A 21,796-nucleotide genomic window follows, 5' to 3' on the forward strand; every position below is an offset into this window, starting at 1 on the left:
ACACACACACACACACACACACACACACACACACACACACACACACACACACACACACACACACACACACACACACACACACACACACACACACACACACACACACACACACACACACACAGTTTGCCTCAGGCAGTAGTCTATAGACAGCACACACCTATTAGCATGGGCCTTGGCACAGCAAGGTAAATGCTGACACAGATTTGACCGAGAGGTCACGGAGCTGAGATTTATTGCATGCCTACGATCATTGACCTAGCCTTGGTCAATGATATGTCTGTCTGAAGTGACCATTTGAACGAATTTCTGACCTATCGCAGTGAAATAAATAGCTACCTTTGGAGTTCTGAACATATAATGCTAGTCTTTATAACACTTGAATTGTTCACCTTTCACTGGCCCAGTCATTAACTGTTGTGTTTGGGCGGAACAAAAACACTACAGCAGAACTCAAGCCTAAACTATGGAGCTGAAATAAAAAGGGATTAGAGCTGCACAATGAGTAAATATTCTGCCAATTGCATATCAACTAGATTATTCTCATTAATATCAACTGGCATTAAACAAATGCATGAAACATATTGAGTTTGGTAACATTCACTCTCGGTCTGATTCATCTCGGAACACAACCAGTGATTAACTGTGTTTTGGCTACTAGTGAGGAAAATAATCACCCCAGAGAAGTCATGGGATGAGTAGAATAGGGAATAAAATATGAAAAGGGAAAGCATCTGGGAACCTTTGTTGTGTGATTGCCTCTGTTTCTTCGAGCCTGTGAAGACTGTTTAGATACTATAGTGACTTTAGCCTCAGGTATGATACAGTATATCATTATATAAGTGTTAGTATGTGAATTTGACCAACAAATAATGGGAGAGGGACTGAATGATGAGACATTTCCAGCTTTCTGTGGCCATACAAATAGGCAAATAACATGATGATCCAAATACCTTTTGAAATTACATTTTAAAATAATAATCTCATTTGTCAAATATATTTGAGAATTTGGCAAACTCATAATATAAGTTGTGCAGTTTATTGTAAAGCTTCACAGCTGTAGCTTTGATTAAAGTTGCTCATGTAAAAGCTTGACTCTGTTAATGTGGTTTTATTTTGGGTAGCAGTTGGCTTTATCATGGGACATTATCATTTTAGCCAGTGGATCATGTCGGGAAAGCCTAAAAAAATACTGATCTTCTAAAGAATGATAATTATTTTAGTGGTAAGGCATCTGGTCTGAAAAGTGGCTATTGTCAGATCCACTGTAGAGAATACATGTTGTACAGTATGCATACAATGTCTGCATTAGGCACACAACAACCACCACAACAACCACCCTAGCTGAACAAATCTAATGTACAGTTTTGCACTACAATAAATGTGAAAGCATAACTGGTGAAAAAGAGGCATGAAATCCATTTGTGTGTGTGTGAGGTACATGTTAAGTGGGGGGCAGGGCGGGGACTTTAGTAGGCTAATTAGCTACTATTATCTGTAGCACCCAGTGGCCTGTGCCACTAATCCTGCTGATTAAACACAGTGGGTCTCCACAGCTCTGCAGCTCTCAGTAGCCAGACTGATAAGGCCACAGAGCCCAGGGATGACATAAATGTCTGGCTGAGACTGGACTACAGAGGACTGGCACTGTGCTGCTTCGCTTTATACCACAGGGGTCTGATGTAAGTATCACAAAAAGACGTTGAGGTTTGGTCTTTAACAGCCAATAAGTAAAAATAGTAAAATAGTTTAAAGTCAAACATGTTCATAACTTTATTATGGTTAAAGGTTATATAATGTCACTGCTGATAAATAGGAAGTAAAGCAGAATAACACAAAGTATTTTTTGATCACGTTTTTAAAATGGTATTTTGCAACACCGGTCCACGTGAATTGCCACTCCAAGATCTTTAAAAAAGTGTAGTTGTTTTTAGGTGCCAGATTTTTAAAGTAAATTGCATAAACATTAACACATTAATGTGACATCACTAGCAACACATGATTAACGCTGAATTAAGCACATTCTTTCTGTATTCGTGCACTGTCAATCCCACTGGAATCAACTCAACAATGATAACCCAGCAAAATTCAATGTAATGTGAACATAAACAGTAATATGTTAATATTCCCTTCCACACAACGTGTTCAGAAAACAATTTTGAATACTTTTACTATAGGTCAATCTGCGGCACAGTATACTCACAGTGAACATGGCACGGAAGTTGCTGAGATCAGTGAACAGCTCCTCCACAGAGGTCTTCTTGGGATCAATGGCAAAGTACTCCAGCATGTTGTGATACAGCGTCTCCATGTTGCCGTGCATTATCACCAGCTTGTCATACTGCTCCCTGGCAACCTTTCCGAAGCTGTGGATGTTGTGGTCAAGGTCACATCTATGTCACAATAATTGTTAAATAAATGTTCGAGAAAATAAACTATTCTCAATCTAACTGCATAACATGTTAAAAAACAAACAAAGTATTTACATTTTAAGCCAGGAGGCATCATTTCAGAAGTGAACTGGAATGTTGGCGCGAGGATCTCTGATACTGTCAGTCAGGTTAATACTACAGTGTGTTGACTGCTATGACCCCTGCAGCCTACAGAATCTCATTTATATCTGGCTGCAAATTGTGATGGTTTATTTGACATACACAATACTAAATTCAAATAAAACGGATACAGATAGATCTACTGTAGCAAGATATCACTCATTTTGAGATTGCCTATACAATATTTGTAGAAAACATAGCAAAAGGAAAAATAGTTCTGCTTTGGAGGTACATTTGAGTTTGTGTGTGGAGGAGGACCAAAAAGTAAAGTTGTATCAACGTGAACTGGAGAGTTGTCAGTGTCAGACTAAAGTGTTCGGGAAAGGATGAGCATGAATACACATCCAGAGCCATACTTGGAAGAAAGTCTATTATAAGTCACAATGTACACACATGTAGTAAACATGAATTTGCTTCAGATGGTACATTATTAGTTATTTTCCAAAGCATACCCTGAGCTGGTCTTTTAACATAATCACCCTGTTTAATAAAAAACTAAGCGTTTGATGCATGCGAAAATTAAATCTGGGTTGGAATCAGTTTGATTCATGCTGCTTCTTTCAAAATGTCTTGGTAACTCTTTGCAAATCAATGAAAAAATAAAATGTGTCCCTAACCAGCTGTCCTGCTAATAACCCCAACAACCTTGCGTCGTGGCAGATAAGAAGCAAAAGTGTCCCTGTGTGTGTGGTTTGGCAATTACGTGGGCAGCCTCTTCGGCTCCTATTGAGCACTTTTATTACAGCTCAATTGGAGGAGCCATTTGACGTCGGGCCTCAGTTGAATCTGGCTGGGGAGGGGACTACCTATTCACAACTGGGTAAATGCAGTTCAATAGGCAGTGGTCCCAGATTGACTTGTCAGTAATATCGTTTCAAGCCAGGGGCTCAGAGAAAGAGGCATGAGGAAAGCCTGAGCAGGTGATGGAAAGCAAGAGAGGAAGAAAAGAAAAAATAGCCAAGAGCCACAGTTGATAAGTATCATGGGGTGCAAAATGTCTCACCTTCCTCCTGTTCCTGCTCTCGACTTGTTCCCTATTCCAGAGAAATCAGTGGTCAACTACAGCTCACTTTCAAGAATTTCTTTTCAATCTTGCTTTGTTAGTGATCCTTCACTGTTACACACCCCCCCCACCGCCCATCTATGCCATCATATTTCCATCTCCCTTTCTTCATTTGCTCATTCTCCTTAAGTTTCTCTCATGCTCCAATATGACACCTTTACAATCTTAGCTCACAAATATTACACAAGACCAATGACACAGTAACTGTACACTCGAGTGGAGCTTGAAGCGATAATGGAATTCTCAATGTCTCCAAATCGACAGTCCAGGCTTCTCATGAGTTGCTGTGACTTGGATGCGGGTTGGAGTAATGAGTGTTGCAAACATTATTAATCAGCTGCAGGTGAAGCCACTATTGTTTAAAATGTGATTCTTTTAAGATACTTTTTTTAGGATAAGCAGGAACTGAAAGAATACAACGGGAAATGTCCTTTCCTTTGATATGGTACTTACAGCTAAACGAATACAAATCTGCAGAGAGTAATTTTCCGTTATGGTCAGAATACTTTAATATGAGATTAGAGACAGTTTTTCATGTCAAATTTCACTTAAGAGCACCTTCATACTGTACAAACTGGGCTTGCAAATATGGATTTAAAAACCTTTTTTTTTGGTAATGCTTCTGCAAACAAAAGCCTATTGCAGAATTGGGTTTAATATTAATTTTTGAAAAAAACCTTGGGACAGTGTTCCATTTGATGTTTGCAAATGGATGGCCTTGGTGTGAATATGACATCTGAGCAGAAAGACATACTGATCAAATATGTTATGGTGATGCCCTGACGAGTGTGTGTGAAAGTGAATGCGTCAAGGGGATTTTGGGTGTTTTCATTTGATTATAGGCTTAAGATTTCAGATTTCATTTGCAAATTTGATGGAGTTTTTAATCACTACTGCTAGAATACGACATTTTGTGCCAGGCACTTGGAAGTAGAAAGAAAAGCAGTGAAAGAGAGCTGTCAAATCCATTCTCAGTGAACCTTTCTGTGTTGCACTCAAGTTCTCTGCTAACTACTGCAGCAAAAGCCATCAGTGCCCCAGCCCCAAGGCTATCGATCAAAACTACATGAAGGAGATACAGGGTGTATTATTGAACAGACACTAACACACCAGGTATGAGACAGGCCTGTCAACCTGATCCATCTCATACTGTATGACAGTAAATAATTAACACTGCTGCCAAACAAATATGGACAGCTGTCAACAACGAAACCTAAGAGAAATTGTGTATTTACGCGTTTGTTAATTAGGGAATGTGTTTAACAATCAACTGACAATTGAATAAAACATGAAATGTCTTTTGTTTTTTCTCTAGGAAAATACAGCAACGACTGATGTAGTGAACGAGAAAGAGAGTGACAGAAAGACGAAGGATGCACTCCCCCGTCCCAGTTCTCCTCTCAGTGTAGTGCCCTTCAAGAGAGCTGATAGGGGTACTGGTATAAAAACTTGACTATGGAATGGGATGCCACTCATGACACTCTTCACTTCATCAACAGTGAACAAAATGTGCATATGGGATCAGAGTGCGGGAGGACCACCTTGCCTCTATTTATGTATTGTTCCAACAGTTAAAATAGATATCTCTACTGTTTGTTTTATTGAGAGATTCTCAATGGGTTGTGAACAATCCTGCTGTTTACACAGTTTTGAAAAGGTTTTATTTTGAGGGAGATTGGTAGAGTCACGGCTTATCCACTTATCATTACAACATTTCCTATCGAAAATTGCAGTAGTGGTAGGGAGGCCAGGTTCAAGGTAATGGGAACACAGCATATTTCATTATGTAAAAGGTAAAGGAAATAAGTTGAACTAAATGATTAGCCAAAGACCTACACGCCACAAATTCAGTTATGTGGTAAAAAACACATTTGCCAACCTATGGAGCACCACAGTGTTAAATATAAACATTCAAACTCCAATCCCCAAAACATTTTTATATTTTTCTATGTCTTTGTTTTTGTTTAATTCATTACAGTTAACTCATGAATAATGCTCCGAACTGGTGTGTGAACGCATGCGTGTGAAAAGGATATAGCCATTTTAGTGAAGAACATGTCGTTGGGGTCATCAGGGGAGGAGAAAGTCTCCAGGTCTCTCTCCAGCTGCAGCAGCTGCCTCTCCATCTGCCTGAGGCTCTTTTCCAGATTCTCTGCAGACACTGACACACACCCACGTATAGCAAGACGCACACACACACACGCACATTCATAACATCACACAGAAACACACCCACATGTCAAGGAAATGTGAAGAAAGACAACAACTCAATTACAGGTAAAATCAAGAGCATTATTATTTTTGAGGCTCTGAAAGAATCAGAGAAAAACAACATACAGAAAAAAAGAACTGGGAAAGAGCAAGAGGCGCCAGCTCAATTGAAAGCATGGTTATTGTGGCTTCACACAGTGCCAGCAACACCTTGGGAATAAACAATATCTGAGGAAAAAATAAACATCAAGTGACGGTACGTTCAATACCTATCTCTTTGTTATTATTTCCTCCAATATGCTCATGCTTTATGTGTCGCCAATTAAATAAATATAATAATACTATGCCCTTCTTGATTTACATCTTGCAGTGAATATGAATACCTGCCATGTTTGCTTACATATTTTTGAAGTAGGAACACGGCTGTTGAACAAGAAATATTTCTCTGTCCTTCATCTTTAGAATTATTAACAGGTGCCTTGATCATGCAGGTGGGAGAGCAGGGAACACTGAGCCTAACTTTCTGTTAAGTTGGTCATGGCTGACACGTTAAGCTAGTCACTGAATATGGCATATGGCTTAAATTACCCTGATTAGACCCTGCTTAACAAAAAGGCATAAGCTGCTTATTTTTAAGTAGTTTCAAATGTGCCTTGATCCTAATACATGCTTTACGAAAAGAAAAAAAAAATAGAAAACTTAAATGAAGCTAAGCTCCTGACTGAATTTATAGCATAAAACCCATTTACTGATGGGAACAAACTGTCTGGGGCAAACACACACCCACTTGTTCGTTATGACATATTTACTACAAAACAATCTAGTAAAAGAATCTGCAATAGCTGACTGTAGATTCTTATAAAAAAAGTTTTGTGTAGTGAGAGTACTGTCTTTTCAGTGAAGCTGAAGGTGAGCTTGTGAATGTACATACAAACCCACACAAGTCATTCAGCTGGCTGAGAGGAAAAGGCAGGTGGCACTTTTCATGAAGCTGTCACTCGTGATTGAGAAAAAAGACACAGCAATAACAACTTCTTCATACTGTAAAACATTTACTACAGTCCATCTACTGCGTCTCTAACTGACAAATGGTTATCACTTCATCTCTACTCACTGCACGTTTTACTTTGTCCCCAAAGTCCTATTGTTACCCTTTCTGCTCTCCTTCTCTGTCTTTCAGCACTGGCATTAATAGTTAACAGTCAGGCGAAGGCAAAGGAAATGCCATAGCACACTGTTCTTTAAAAAAAACCTATCCCAGAGGACATTGGAACCAGTGATGTCTCAATCAGAGCAGTATCCAGAAATCAACTGCATTGTTGGATTGAGTTTTATTTTGGTAAGAAGTTTAGGTGAAAATAAATGTGAATAATCTTTAAGTAGGGGTCAGTAGGAATGTTCAGTCAGATGAAGATTGATTTGTCTTCAAGGAACACCATTCTTACTGCCATTATAGACACAGAATAATATTGTGGATCTGATAAAAAAAAAAAAAAAAAAAGGATTGAACAATCAATGAATGTTAAAATAAACCTTGGCCTTTATCAACTTACTATAAATAACTTACCAAATAACTTAGTATTTTGTTTAACCCTTATATTTGCACCTGTGATGCTAATTGGTTAAAATGGACAACTAAATTGTGTCTTGAATAGTTGTAATAAACACTAGACTACAGTTGGAGCAGCAGGTGTTTTGCAGACTGAAATCTACACCAACAAAAATAAAATTACTTATATTTCACCAAAGATTAACAAGTTGATTCAGTTCTTTGACAGATGCACTTTGCTCTGAATACAAATCATAATTTTGTATTTAATTGATCAGGTTTACAGAATTGTATGTTCTTCAAAATAATAATATTCTTAAAACAAAATGTCACTGCAGAGGGATTTACATGTTGTTAACAGTGGAGCCATCATTTGTCGTGATAGGTGCATTTATTAAGAGAGCTCTTATGTGACTGTATGAGAAACTACTCTAAGCTGCCATTATGGCCATGGTATGGTATGTCTCTGGTTGAAGAGATAATTCATCCCAAAAGATTGCCTGGCTAAATAATGCTTATAAATAAAAATGTCTTTATGAGACCACATCAGCAACCACTTAATTATGATTCATACTACAATAATGTACTGCATGACATGTATTGTATGGACAAGGGAGCTGTTTAAATAAAAAGATCCTGCCTTTTAATGAACCGGATACTACAATCAAGTCCGTCACACATTAGCAGCACTCAAAACACCTCAGTACCTTTCTACTAGTAACGTAATAGTAACATGTCTGCCAGAGAGACATTGCTGTGGATTTGGAGATACATTTCTGTATAACTTTTATAAGATTGTTAGTTCTGTAATCTGCTGTCTAGATCAGGGGGTCCCAAAACTTTCAGCCCGCGACCCCCAAAATAACAGTGCCAGAGACTGGCGACCCCTGTCAACCGAGAAGGTTATCGCCTCTTGAGAGACATGATTTGGATTCTGTCAACACTCTTTAAAACCATAAATCTTTGACTAAATCATTAATTATTTCCTTATATCTGACCAATGCCCAGTCAAATTAGTATGATAGATGAACTTGTCCGAACAATTATTCGAGCAAACAATCAGAAACTGACACTTCACTTATTCTCTCATTTCCATTTAAGTCTCTGTCGGTTTTTCTTGAAAGCATTCTGCATAAGCAACAGTTGAAATCTGTTGAGGAGACATGGGCAGCGTGCAGAAGTGGAAGGAGGCCAAGCCGGCAGCCGATGTTAATGGAAATGATTAAAGCCCAGTGATGCACTGACTGAGAAAAGAGTCAGGGGAAGGAGAAGTAAGGCAACATAGAGGGATCCCCCCTCTTCTGCATTTTTTTTACTATCCAAACTGAAAGCTTTCGGTGATGAGGCTCCCCAAGGTGGAGGAGCACATGACAAAGAAAAGACATGCAGGTTACAGAAATTGAGGCATATGCTTCTGGAGAAAATCTGTCTGGGACTCATCAGGAGTATAGCAGCTGGAATATTTTGTTAAACAGAGAGAAATGTAATTTAAAACAGATGATGCTGATGCTCTTTATGAACACACATCTGTCACAAACAACTTAGGAATTGTGGTATAATTGCTCTGTGGTGCGGTGACAAGCAGAGATGGAGTTTCATGGTGGTCTCAGTGGCCACCTTAGTTCTGCTTTCTCTTTCTGTGTTAGAGGCTGAGTGATGTTTATGAGCAACGGTGCTGGAATGCCACTGTGGTCCAGAGGGGTTGCAGACAGATATAGGATGTTTTGGAGGAATAATAATTGGATTATTTGTAGAGGTCAGATCCCTCATTGACATCCTTTTATTACTCTGCCAAGCTGCTGTGCTATAAATGAGACTGAGTGGAGCACACGACCATACTCACTCACAACAGCACTGCTACACACAAATCTCCACTATAGATCAGCCTATGATGTATGGAAATTAAGAGACTGAAAAAGAAAAGCAGATCTGCTTCCTGAGGCCAGAGCCTGACAGACAAGTGCGACTAAACTGATGGTGCCAGAGGCTGGGAACTGGAGACTTGTAATTGAAGAAATCCAGACGCGCCCCGTCCACACAGCAGCTTTGAAAAACTCTTGAAAATCTTGGAGGTGGGCGTGTCTGAAAGCTTGGGGATTTTTTGCGAGCAACGCGACCAACAACCAATCACATGAATCTCCCGCCCCGACATACAAAGCAATAGCAATGTTAAAATGAAGTAAACTGGATATAAACTCTCCAAACAGGTGAAAATCTACCAGTTTCACCCACTGTCTCTGCCACCTCCCTCCATGCCTGGTTCCTCCGGTTTGTATCCCGGTAAATAGTTCCGGTCGTAAAGAACCGGGTGATTTGCTACCGTAATTTCTCGTTTGGAATATGAGGAAATGAACTGCGGTATGTCTCTCCCAGCTTACACGTGATTTGATTGGCTAGCACTTGTACTGTCAGATTTGCATAAACGGGATTTGATTGGCTGACGCTTCCAGCTCAGCTTCAAAAGTTGAACATTGCTCAACTTTTGAATCCTGAAAATCCTGAACATCCTGGAAATCTTCGCTTTGCTTCCCCACAATGCAGTTTGGCGAAAAGCGAGGCAAAGTGACGTCACCCTCATTCAAAGTCAATGGGCAGAGAAGCGTTGGAAGCGCTGGGAGATTTTTTTAAAGCTGCTGTGTGGACGGGGCGTATCTCATCGGGCTCAGCACCTAATACATACTAAGAGCATGAAGGTCAGTGAATTGCAAGTTGTAGTGTGGACTGCTTTCACTGTATACTTTTAACCTGAGGCTGGTCAAACTACAAGTAGCAAACTAATGCTTTAACCACATATTAAAGAAACATCTCAATATGGCTGATTCCCCACATTACTTCTTAATGACTCCTTGGCGCCGCAGGCCTTGAACGGAAACTGAGCCAAAACACCTTTTCCTCCTTTGCAATATGAAATGTATGCAGACAAGTCTATTTAGTATTACACATAGCTTTCCATCTAAGCAGTGTGTCTGCTACTGAAAGGTGGCGTTTGAACATGTAAGAGCTGAAGTAGCCTGTTAGAGCACATTCATGTCTCTTCTCTGACTTGAACATCAAGCTCAGAACCAAGTACAACGCGACAAGCCACACGTATTGCCCAAACCTGACTGCTGTGTATTGTGAGGGTGTTTGGGATGAAGGACAAAAGAAGTAGGAGCAAGAGATAAAGTGGAAATAGAACATAACTGATACAACAAAAAACGGAAAGAGATAGAGTCAGAGAAAGAAAGATAGAGAAAGTCACAGGGAGATATTGACATACATAAAAAGACACAGATAGAGACAAAGAGAATGACAGACAGTCGCAGCACACAAGCACTGCTTCTCAATGTCAAGAAAATGATTGTAATGCTGAAAAGAAGAGAGAGGGGCAGAAATTAGAAGACAGACACAAAGGAACCCCTGAACTAAGCCAGTTTTGCTTCCATGAGAGACGCCAGGGTTGGTGATGGGTGGAACGAAAGCTGTGTCACATACGGTCAAAAGACAGCGGCTTCTGCAACAGCAGCGCAAATCATTACTGCTACCTCTATCAAACCTTGTTTTCATGCTCAAGTAAGCTCTTTGGTTAGCGTCTATAGATGTAACACATCCCTTTCAGTGTGTCTCCAGGACTCCCGAATGGCTGTCAGACATGATGAAAAGGAAGCCACACATGGTTTATAAAGACGAAATGGGATTTGTGCGTCTGAATACTAGATTTGAAGAGATGAGACACTTAGTGTATGCATCTAATAATGGCCAATGCGCACAGGGAAAGACGAAGATAGAGAGAGGGCAAAGCATATATACCGTAGATACAAAAATATACTCAGTGTGTGGCCATCATGTATGGAGGTGGAAAAAGCTTGAAGACAGACCCAGGGTTTGTGCTCTCTATTGATCTGGCCCTTTCACCTATAAGCCATGGCCATGGGCTTGTGGACACGGTTGGGTAGAAAATGAAACACTCAACAGAAGCATCATTATCCGCAGATTATAAGAGCACCAAAAGAAACAGGAGGGGTCCTTATGAGGAAGAGTCCAAACAATAGTCACATATGTCATCCTCAGTCTGTTTTTCTTCTCCTCACTGTTCCCTTCAATCCCTCCTGCTGGGAACTGAGCAGTGGGTAAAATCATCTTTGCAGCAACAGAAACATGCTGTGACAGCGCACACACTGCTGCTTGCTGCTTCCTCCTGAGAGTTGCCCATGGCAATATGAACAAAGAATATAAGAGAGTCTGAGCTGACCACCTGGTCTGTCCCTGCCTGTTTGTGACCTTTTCCATACAATTTTCCCAACACTGACCATACTCAGAGCCATGTGGGAGCCTCTGTCAATGCGTGACTGTTAGCATGATCTCGCAGCTAATTAAAAGGAAAACAGTAACTGTGATGTAAAGCAACACAAAAGTCTTAATTACTGTAACTGTTGAATCTATTGTTATTCATCTTAGCAGTATTCATGGCCTGAAGTATTCTCTTGAAAAATAAAGTTATATCTCTTGTCATTGTGCAACGGAAAAAGATTAATGTTGGTATCAAACCGCAGTGCAGAAGCGCAGAGTGTAGCATAGATCAAACATTGAACTGGTTAGATACACTGCATGTTTACAGAATCAACAAGCATCTCAAACATGAATAATCTCCAGAGAGTAACACAAGGAGAAAGGTAAGAGGAAACCTCAAAGTAAGACAAAGGAATACGGAAGAAGAATGCTCCATTTCTGTCGAGGTAAGAACATCCAATAGAAGCCAGCCTGCTTTTCATTAAGCTCTCTAAAGCACATCCTACTGTATAATGCCTGGATCTATCATTACTGTTCAAGTGCAATCATGAAAAGCAAGCGAAGACAATAACATCTAATACAAATTGTTTATTTGTGTTAAAAGATTATAACTTAATAGAAATGATGATGTACACTAACTGACTATATTCTTGTGATGGATTTAATCATTTTGTTGATTTAGTCTTTGCTCTAAGGTTTCTTTGGATGTGCTCAGGTAAACATTCTTTATTTAGTCTGTTCGCCAATGGATCTCAGGGGTTAAACTTAACGAGTTGAAATTACGCAATGTAATCATGAGATAAGGTTCATGATATCAGTAGTTTATAAGGCTGGACATCCCACACAGCTCATTATTTTTTCATTAGGCTCACCTTTCCCATCATGTACCATTACAATTTCCAGTATCATCACTATTGTTTATGTCAGGCCAATTTGCCTAATGGCCAACATAAAACAAGCGGCCAAAGCATCCTTTCAAAATGTCTAAAATATTCAGTTTGAATAGATTGTTTAGTTGCCTTAACAACATGTGGAAGAGAAAATAAAACAAGCGTTTCTTCATTTAACTTAAATCTAAAGAGAATGGCTTTTTCTTTCAGACAGAGAGAAGGGATAAGTGTCTTGTGTGCTTGCTCAAAGAATAGTCTAACTATTTTATTTTTAATTCTATTTTGTAAGACCAGTTGGTAAAACACCGGGGATGTTGACAGGAAGGAGATAGAACTCCCTGCGAATTTTATTTGACACCAGCAGGCCAGGAAACCAAAATAACAGCAATAATCACACTGTGATAACATCTCCCAGACAGCGGGTGGTAGAGGAAATGTTAAAATTATCAAGAAGTGTGGTTGTTACTTGATAATTAGAGTGGGGATCATTGCATGCTTAATCATTTGAAATAAAACCTCATACGAAGTGTTCATTGAGTAGGTCTGAACATATGTGTTATAATGTATACCTCTGCTAGATCGGTCTACATGGTCCAGGTCTTCAACAAACGAGATCACATCTGGAAACTCCTCCTCACATACTTGCGTCAGGAAATGGAGTAATGTGGTTGTTTGGTCCGCTGACTTAGTATCCTTTAGCTGTAATACAACAACAAAAATACACAAACATATAAAATAAACACATAAACCTGTAACAGTAACAACAAATATATATATATGTATTTTATTTCACTTTATCTCAATAGTACTCTGTAAAAGTGCTTTTTCTGGGGACAAGCTGATTGCATTTTTTTTTTTTGCACTTGTACTTTAGACTTGCCTTGTTTTTTTTAAATGTCTAAGGCTAACGGCGGGAGTGCGTTGTCTCGACAGCTGTTGGCAGTCTGCCAGAGTGGCGGTGCTACACTGTAGGGAACTACAGACAAGGCAAACAAACCCGCGCTGTAGCCTGAAAACGCTGTGTTGTTGCTGGTATTAAAGAGTAAGTACCCCACAAGGATCTAACTGGACTGAAGTGACATTTGCAAGTACATTCAGTGGGGCAAAAAAGTATTTAGTCAGCCACCAATTGTGCAAGTTCTCCCACTTAAAAAGATGAGAGAGGCCTGTAATTTTCATCCTAGGTATACCTCAACTACGAGAGACAGAATGAGAAAAAAAAATCCAGAAAATCACATTGTCTGATTTTTAAAGAATTGATTTGCAAATGATGGTGGAAAATAAGTATTTGGTCAATAACAAAAGTTCATCTCAATACTTTGTTATATACCCTTTGTTGGCAATGACAGAGGTCAAACGTTTTCTGTAAGTCTTCACAAGGTTTTCACACACTGTTGCTGGTATTTTGGCCCATTCCTCCATGCAGATCTCCTCTAGAGCAGTGATGTTTTGGGGCTGTCGCTGGGCAACATGGACTTTCAACTCCCTCCAAAGATTTTCTATGGGGTTGAGATCTGGAGACTGGCTAGGCCACTCCAGGACCTTGAAATGCTTCTTACGAAGCCACTCATTCGTTGCCCGGGCGGTGTGTTTGGGATCATTGTCATGCTGAAAGACCCAGCCACGTTTCATCTTCAATGCCCTTGCTGATGGAAGGAGGTTGTCACTCAAAATCTCACGATACATGGCCCCATTCATTCTTTCCTTTACACGGATCAGTCGTCCTGGTCCCTTTGCAGAAAAACATCCCCAAAGCATGATGTTTCCACCCCCATGTTTCACAGTAGGTATGGTGTTCTTTGGATGCAACTCAGCATTCTTTCTCCTCCAAACACGTCTAGTTGAGTTTTTACCAAAAAGTTCTATTTTGGTTTCATCTGACCATAAGACATTCTCCCAATCCTCTTCTGGATCATCTAAATGCTCTCTAGCCAACTTCAGACGGGCCTGGACATGTACTGGCTTAAGCACGGGGACACGTCTGGCACTGCAGGATTTGAGTCCCTGGCTGCGTAGTGTGTTACTGATGGTAGCCTTTGTTACTTTGGTCCCAGCTCTCTGCAGGTCATTGACTAGGTCCCCCCGTGTGGTTCTGGGATTTTTGCTCACCGTTCTTGTGATCATTTTGACCCCACGGGGTGAGATCTTGCGTGGAGCCCCAGATCGAGGGAGATTATCAGTGGTCTTGTATGTCTTCCATTTTCTAATAATTGCTCCCACAGTTGATTTCTTGACACCAAGCTGCTTACCTATTGCAGATTCAGTCTTCCCAGCCTGGTGCAGGTCTACAATTTTGTTTCTGGTGTCCTTTGACAGCTCTTTGGTCTTGGCCATAGTGGAGTTTGGAGTGTGACTGTTTGAGGTTGTGGACAGGTGTCTTTTATACTGATAACGAGTTCAAACAGGTGCCATTAATACAGTTAACAAGTGGAGGACAGACGAGGCTCTTAAAGAACAAGTTACAGGTCTGTGAGAGTCAGAAATCTTGTTTGTTTGTAGGTGACCAAATACTTATTTTCCACCATCATTTGCAAATAAATTCTTTAAAAATCAGACAATGTGATTTTTTTGATTTCTTTTCTCATTTTGTCTCTCATAGTGGAAGTATACCTAGGATGAAAATTACAGGCCTCTCTCATCTTTTTAAGTGGGAGAACTTGCACAATTGGTGGCTGACTAAATACTTTTTTGCCCCACTGTATGTGTTGCTAATGTTCTCCAGCTGAGCAGATCTAGCCTGCAATCTTTAGTTAGCAGTGCACTTTTCCCCGGTGAATGTTTGTTTGGTCACTTGTTCAACATGCAATTGTGCAACAACAGATGTGTTTATGTTGCAGGCAAGATAAGGAGACGTCAGCAGGAAAACGTATGTGGGTTTTTGTTCAGTCTGTGGCACTGTAGCATATCAGGCAGCTATCTAGCTCACTGTATCTTTCTGCTCTGCTTAATATAGAACAATTACCACTTTATTCAAGATTTGATTACCTACATGGAAATAATGTCTCCATACATGTATATGAAAACCGGAGCAGTATTATTTATCTTCATTCAACGAAAATAATGAAAATATTTTTTCTCCGTTTGGTTTCTGTTTTATTTTTCAAAATAGAATACTACTATCACTATATAATATGCTTTAACAGACACATATTTTTCTGCAACGGTCAAAAAGAGATTGTGTTCTACAACAGATTGCTATGTGTCTCTGTGCTTCACTCAGCTACCATAATCCCTTTCAGTAGTTTGCAGAGGATTCTAAAGGTGATTTAATGTCTCGTGCAGCAGAGTGGACACATATTCACAATGAAATGACCTCTCCTGTTCTTTGTGCCTTTCTCGTTCCCCTCAAAAAGAAAAAAAAATTCAATTTCTCTGATACATTTCCATCGTTTCTGTTTTGCCAATTCATATATGTGTCAATATCCCAGGCAAACATCCCTCCTGTGGTGTGCGTTGCTGTGTATCTCTCTAGGTGATCTATTGGTAGACAGCAGCATGCTCAGCCCTGCTGGGTTTAATCATGTTTGTATTATCTCTTCTAATCAAACATTCTCATCTCTCTTTTCATTTCCGTTCTCCCATTTTTTGTGTTGAAATCTTCAAGTGCTGGCTCACAAAAGGTCCCTCTCTGAATTTAGATGGATGGTAATCATAGTTGACAATGTAAACATTTTAGCTTTTTCCAGATGGGCCGGGTGCAATTTTCCTGTGCTGTGGAGTGTGCCGTGGAATTAAGTTGTCAAACTCAGGGGCAGGCACAAAGGTGATGTCTTCCTCTGCATATCCTGTCTCTGACATTGACGCACATCTTAGTCCCACCACATACCGGCATGACGATAAGCAAGGCACACTGGAACAGCAGCTTAACAGTGTGAACATACAAAACATATTCCTTCATAGACTGTTATTAATTGACGAAATAAGTGTCACGCTAATGAAACTAATCCATCATGTGTATGAATGCAAGTTTGTGTACGTACATACACGGGTGTTTATGAGCATTAGCAACCAAGTATAACAGGGCAGAGAGGTGGCAGTGATGAATGGCTGCAGTGGTTGTTACTGTGGAAACTGCAATGAATGTGTGCCAACAGCTGTAATGTAAACGCTGGAGAAGTCTCCACTTTAAGGATTACACTCTGTTCTCTCCGTAACTGTCATACGGGAAAACGTACTGTTCAGTCCTCTTGCCACATAAAATCTAAAAGGTACATTTATTTGCTATTTTTCTGCCACACGAAGCCCAGTTTGTCCTGCAGGGTGTGAGAGCTGTCAAAGGGATACACGCCGTAGCCTCAGTTATCTAGTCAGAGCAGAATAAGAATAAAGCGCTCCCTGGGTTTGGCTGCTTTGATAGATTTGAGTAGATTAACAAGAAAAAAGGGTTTATTGTGCTTGATAGTCAGGGATGATAGTTATCAATCAAACAAAAGAGTTTCAAACAAAATGTCTAATAACAGAACCATTAAAGATAAGTATGCCATGCTGATAGGATCAGCCAAGGTAAAAGACAAAAAACACTTACTCTTGTATAGCCTACCTGAGGGTAACACCTTTAAACACGCAGCCACACACACAAAGCCCCCAAAAGTACAAACCCCACACACACACACACACACACACACTCAGAATTGTTCTAACGACTAATTGCATATTTTTAAAGTTTGTTTGTCTCCAAAATAATAGGCTAAACACAAACAATTGTAATTCAATGTTTATATTGTGAAGGGCCATTTCAACATGGGGTTTTTCATTAAATGTATAATAATGAGAATTTTGAAGAATCTAAGTGTTCAGTGTGTATTTGTTGTGCTTACCAAACTTGGATTTAATGTGGTCATTGTTGCGGTTTTAAAAATAATATATAGTTGTAAGTGCAACCGAACCTCGGTGTAAAAATCTGTAAAAAAGGCTTTTATTGAGATGTTCTTCCTGAAACACGCATCACTCATGGTGAACCGCTACCGATGGAGGGATTAAGGACTACATACTGCACTTACTGACTACATAACTGACTACATAACTGACTACATAACTGTTATTGTTAAGGTCAGCATTTTAACCCTCACCTTGCAGAGGGAGCTGAGGTCGAAGCCATATGATTGGGCGTTGCGAGAGCCTGCATTCATGTAATTTCCCAGCAGCAGAACCAGCTCCAGCAAGCGTCCGAAAGAGCGGCTCTTCCTGACCTCGTCACACGCAGCGTTCACTGCCAGGATGTCTGGACGGATGTTGTTAACCTGCTCCTCAAACTGCAGCCGGAAGAGGATGTTGCTGAGACGAGGACGCAGCCGCTTCACACTGCTCATCTGGAAGAGGAAAAGAGAGATAAAGGATACAAAATAAGTATGAAGCAAAAAAGAATAATACTCAAATGAAACTAATAGAAAAGAGACTAAAGGAAAGCTAAAGGAAATGATGTTAAAAAAGAGGGAACAAAATCAGAGGCCAGAGACAAACTTTAAATAACTACAATAACACGTTTGGCACACTCTCACATTAGGCCTATCTAATTTAAAATACATTTATGCAACCGACATACTGAAAAGTGTTGCTAGGCAGTAGTAATAGATGCTGGCACTGATTTGATTTGGGACCCGGGTCTGGTAAGTTAATTGTGGAGTTAGTGTCCATATAGGGCAGGCAGCAGAGGGGGTGGAATATACAATAGGCTGCCTTGGATTACCACTCTCACACAATTAGAGAAAATTGGGGAATATTGCATTGGGCCGAGGGCCTGGCCACAGCCATGAGTGTGTATGTGTGTGTATGTGTGTGGGGGGGTGGGGGCGCAGGTTCCAATTGTCTGTTTCACACAACAGCTGGCTGTGCGGTTTGATGTCCTCCATCCAGGGTTTAATTATAGCTACTGTAATTTTATCAAATGACTATTTCAGTCGGTGAGTGAGCGTATGAGTGAGCGTGTGTGTGTAAATTTGTAAGAGAGAAATAGAAAAGAAAGACACGTAGAAGAATATGAAAACATTAAGAAGAACCAAGGTGCACAAGAACCAAACATAATGCTGAAAGGGAGCCCAGAGATGGGATAGATTATGTGATAAGGATATTGAAGTGGGTCGAACGTAATCAAAAGGAAGATAGAAAGCAGAATATGGCCTTCAGAGTGAATGTCTGCAGCTGCTTGTTAAAGGCTACAGAGGCCATTCTACAAAACTGAGCTCCTGAAGGTCGTATTTAAAAGAGAAGGGGAGGGGTTCAAATATAAAAAATGCACTATGAAGATGATGTTATATAAATGATTGCATAATGTTGCAAACCTATTGAGGTGTGGGATGGTGAGAGAGAAAAGACTAAGGTTGTTCGGATTGATCATCCACCAATCATTATTGGTCTGTATAACAGCCGGTCAGATGATGCATTGATTCTGAAATTGAAATAAGTAATACCAATGTTCCTGCTTTCTCCCATGTTCTTGTATTGTCTCTAAAATAATCTAAGTAGCGCAGCAGGCTCGGCGTCTCTTGTCTTTTTTTTTTTTTTTCGTGAGCCGAGGGTCACTACCATTTGTAATAGTATTTATTTTTAACACGTATTTTTTGCACATTTTTGTGTTTTGTCTAAACAAGAAGCCAGAGAGACACGCCAACAGGAAAGCATAGGCAGCCTAAAACCCACAGTATAAATAGCGCAGAGTAGCAGAATCGCTGGTTGAACGGCGTGGAATAATTTTTTTTAAATAGATTCCTGATCTGGAATCATATTAGTCGATACTGTTTTAAGCGATCTGCCCCAAAAATCCTGGTCTGAGCACCCTAACAGCGAATTTACTCTATGGAAATATTTTCCAAGGCCCATAACTTTGACCCAGTTTATCAGTTCATGCTGTCTTGACTGAGCACACGCACCTGTAACCTTGGCTGCTGTGCTCTCAGTGTTCTGTCTCCCTGTTCCTGCCTGTTGGCGTCAGCTGATAGAGGTGTTATGATTCTATCTTGTTATGCAGCATGTTGATTATTTTCTCTGAACTAGCTAAAAACACGGGTCTGGGGTAGAGTTCTTCAGAATTGACGTGGCAACTCTAGCGTGAAGTCATAACCTCTGACTCTTTGACTTGTTTTGTGAATTCTCCAACCGGGGCTCCTAAATAAACCAGCAGTGTTTGACATCAAAGCTCCAGCTCTCCTCGTGTCTCCTTCATGAGTCGGTGACTCCCACTGCATTGCTACACAGAAGTTTCCCCAACACTCTACATTCCTCTCATGTGATCAAAAGTTGTATAATCATGAACCATAAAGTGTAAAAGCAAATTAATCTGAGTAAATATTTTTGTAAATACATGTATTTGTGGAGCCTCAACGACAATGTTGATGAAAAACCTTAATTCAAAGACATGGCAGTCATAGGGACCGTTACCGCAGGTGAGCCAGCAGCATGACCACGCAGGAAAACAATCTTTGGATTTGAGTCTGTAAATCATCAACCACAACAGACAGCTATTGTACTGTATAACATTGACTATGCATGAAGAATCTAAACTTATTGTATGGAGATGGATGTACATAATTAGTCTGTTGTAAGATCAAGGGCTTTGTTTGCTTCTTTCCTGACTTCTTGTCAGAAGGAAACATTAAACGTGTTCATATACTACAGCAGCTGCACAAAAAAACAACATATATATAAATATTAACCTAGTGACCAACGCAATGTAAGAAACTTTACAATGCAATTAGATATTTTCCCATTTAATGCTACTATAAGCAAGGTTAAGTTCAAATCAAGTATGAGAGTGGCACACATGGAACCAGAAGAGATAAAGTGCATGCGTTTGCACAATGGTCAATTAAAAATTCCCTTTGAACCGGGCCTTTCTGATAGGTGAAAGCACACAGGCCTCCTTGGGCCCACGCAGGCACAGCAGCGATACAACATTATATAAACAGGCCCCTCTTTGTTCTACGTCTCCCTGATGAACACTAAACAACAGCTGAGCATGCTCTATTTTTCTCCCCCTCCCCTCCCAATCAACCTCTCAGTCACTGCGTTTTCAGTCGGTGATAAGATTCTCTTTCATGTGTATATGCTAAACAGGTGGGTGCTTTGGTGCAGAAGTAGATGAAGATTATTTTATTTTTTGTCATTAACTTGGTTGCTAGACAGAATTCACAAAAAGGGCTACGTTTCCCATGAATAATTTAAAATAAACCTCCTTTGAAAAGACTTTAAGAAAATGATGCAGACGTAATTAGGCAGCAGTGCTTCTCTTTAATGTGCATACATTAGTGCTGCAGTCTACAGGTGTCTTGTCATTCCTCTTACGGCTTAAAAAGATTTTAAAAAGCTTGGGATTAGGATATTCACATGTAAGTGCTCCGTTTGTGTGTGTGTGTGTTTCCAGGAAACCAAGAGAAAGGAAGAGATAGGAGGCAAACACAAGACAATTTACATGAATATGACATTTACATAGTTATAAACCAGCTCCATAAAACTCTGTTGCTTCATTTTACACACAGTTAAAGATCCTGCATGAACAAAAACACTTCAATATAGTGTGTGTGTGTGTGTGTGTGTGTGTGTGTGTGTGTGTGTGTGTGTGTGTGTGTGTGTGTGTGTGTGTGTGTGTGTGTGTGTGTGTGTGTGTGTGTGTGTGTGTGTGTGTGTGTGTGTACTTACCACAACCCCAAACTGCTCAGGCTCTGACAAATTGGCGTACTCATTTTTAAACTTGGCCAAGGCATTCAGCTGCTCTTGTTCAGGTAGGTGCTTCACAAGGTTCTACACAAAAGAGAGAAGAAGAAAAGCAGTGAGAAGCAATATGGAGCAAAGCAGAGAAAAGCAACTGGTTATTCATCAAATGTTGAATAAAAGCCTTGCGTTGATCGTTTCATGATGCCTGAGACACTTAGGTATAATAAGTGTAGTTGGTGTGGCATTATACCCTTCTTATTTCATCTTTTAATGTCTTAACCATGTAGAAAATGAAATAATCTAAAGTTTTTATTAAACTCTTTGCCATTGGGGGATTGTCTGTAATGGCTCTGGAGGAAGTCCATGCCTCCAGAGCAATTTGGTGTTTTCTCTAAATGTAATTAAAAGAGCCCTAGGACTACAACTTTGTAGTGCGCAGTCTTGTTAGGAAATCTAACGTACTGCTGTTAGACTGGCTGCATATTTGTGTTTCAGGTCTTTTACTTTCAATACAAATAAAGTTTTGTGACTCCAATTAAATGTTTGTTCCTATCAAGCAGGAGACTATATCCTTAAGGCTATTTATACGTAAAATGAAAGTGATTGGGGTTTTTAGATA

The 21,796-nt window shown here is 40.0% G+C and overlaps 1 protein-coding gene and 1 long non-coding RNA gene across 7 annotated transcripts in view; one reads left to right on the forward strand and one right to left on the reverse strand.

The window, feature by feature from the left end:
• Nucleotides 1-5,259, forward strand: part of LOC307028836 — a 30,997-nt gene extending 25,738 nt beyond the window's left edge. The window contains exon 2 of the long non-coding RNA XR_013805126.1: nucleotides 4,928-5,259. This is a non-coding gene — a long non-coding RNA (uncharacterized lncRNA). The remainder of the gene's footprint in view (nucleotides 1-4,927) is intronic.
• The window catches only part of LOC307028832 (protein diaphanous homolog 3-like), a 218,784-nt gene that overhangs the window by 80,670 nt on the left and 116,318 nt on the right, over nucleotides 1-21,796 (reverse strand). For all 6 annotated transcript variants that reach the window (XM_079664177.1, XM_079664176.1, XM_079664175.1 and 3 more), the window contains 5 exons: nucleotides 21,163-21,264; nucleotides 17,601-17,840; nucleotides 13,101-13,230; nucleotides 5,648-5,773; nucleotides 2,201-2,364 (listed from right to left, as the gene is read on the reverse strand). In XM_079664177.1, the coding sequence (XP_079520303.1) occupies nucleotides 2,201-2,364; nucleotides 5,648-5,773; nucleotides 13,101-13,230; nucleotides 17,601-17,840; nucleotides 21,163-21,264 (762 nt within the window). The remainder of the gene's footprint in view (nucleotides 1-2,200; nucleotides 2,365-5,647; nucleotides 5,774-13,100; nucleotides 13,231-17,600; nucleotides 17,841-21,162; nucleotides 21,265-21,796) is intronic.

This window comes from Notothenia rossii (assembly GCF_949606895.1).
Source record: "Notothenia rossii genome assembly, chromosome: 2".
Taxonomy (NCBI): domain Eukaryota; kingdom Metazoa; phylum Chordata; class Actinopteri; order Perciformes; family Nototheniidae; genus Notothenia; species Notothenia rossii.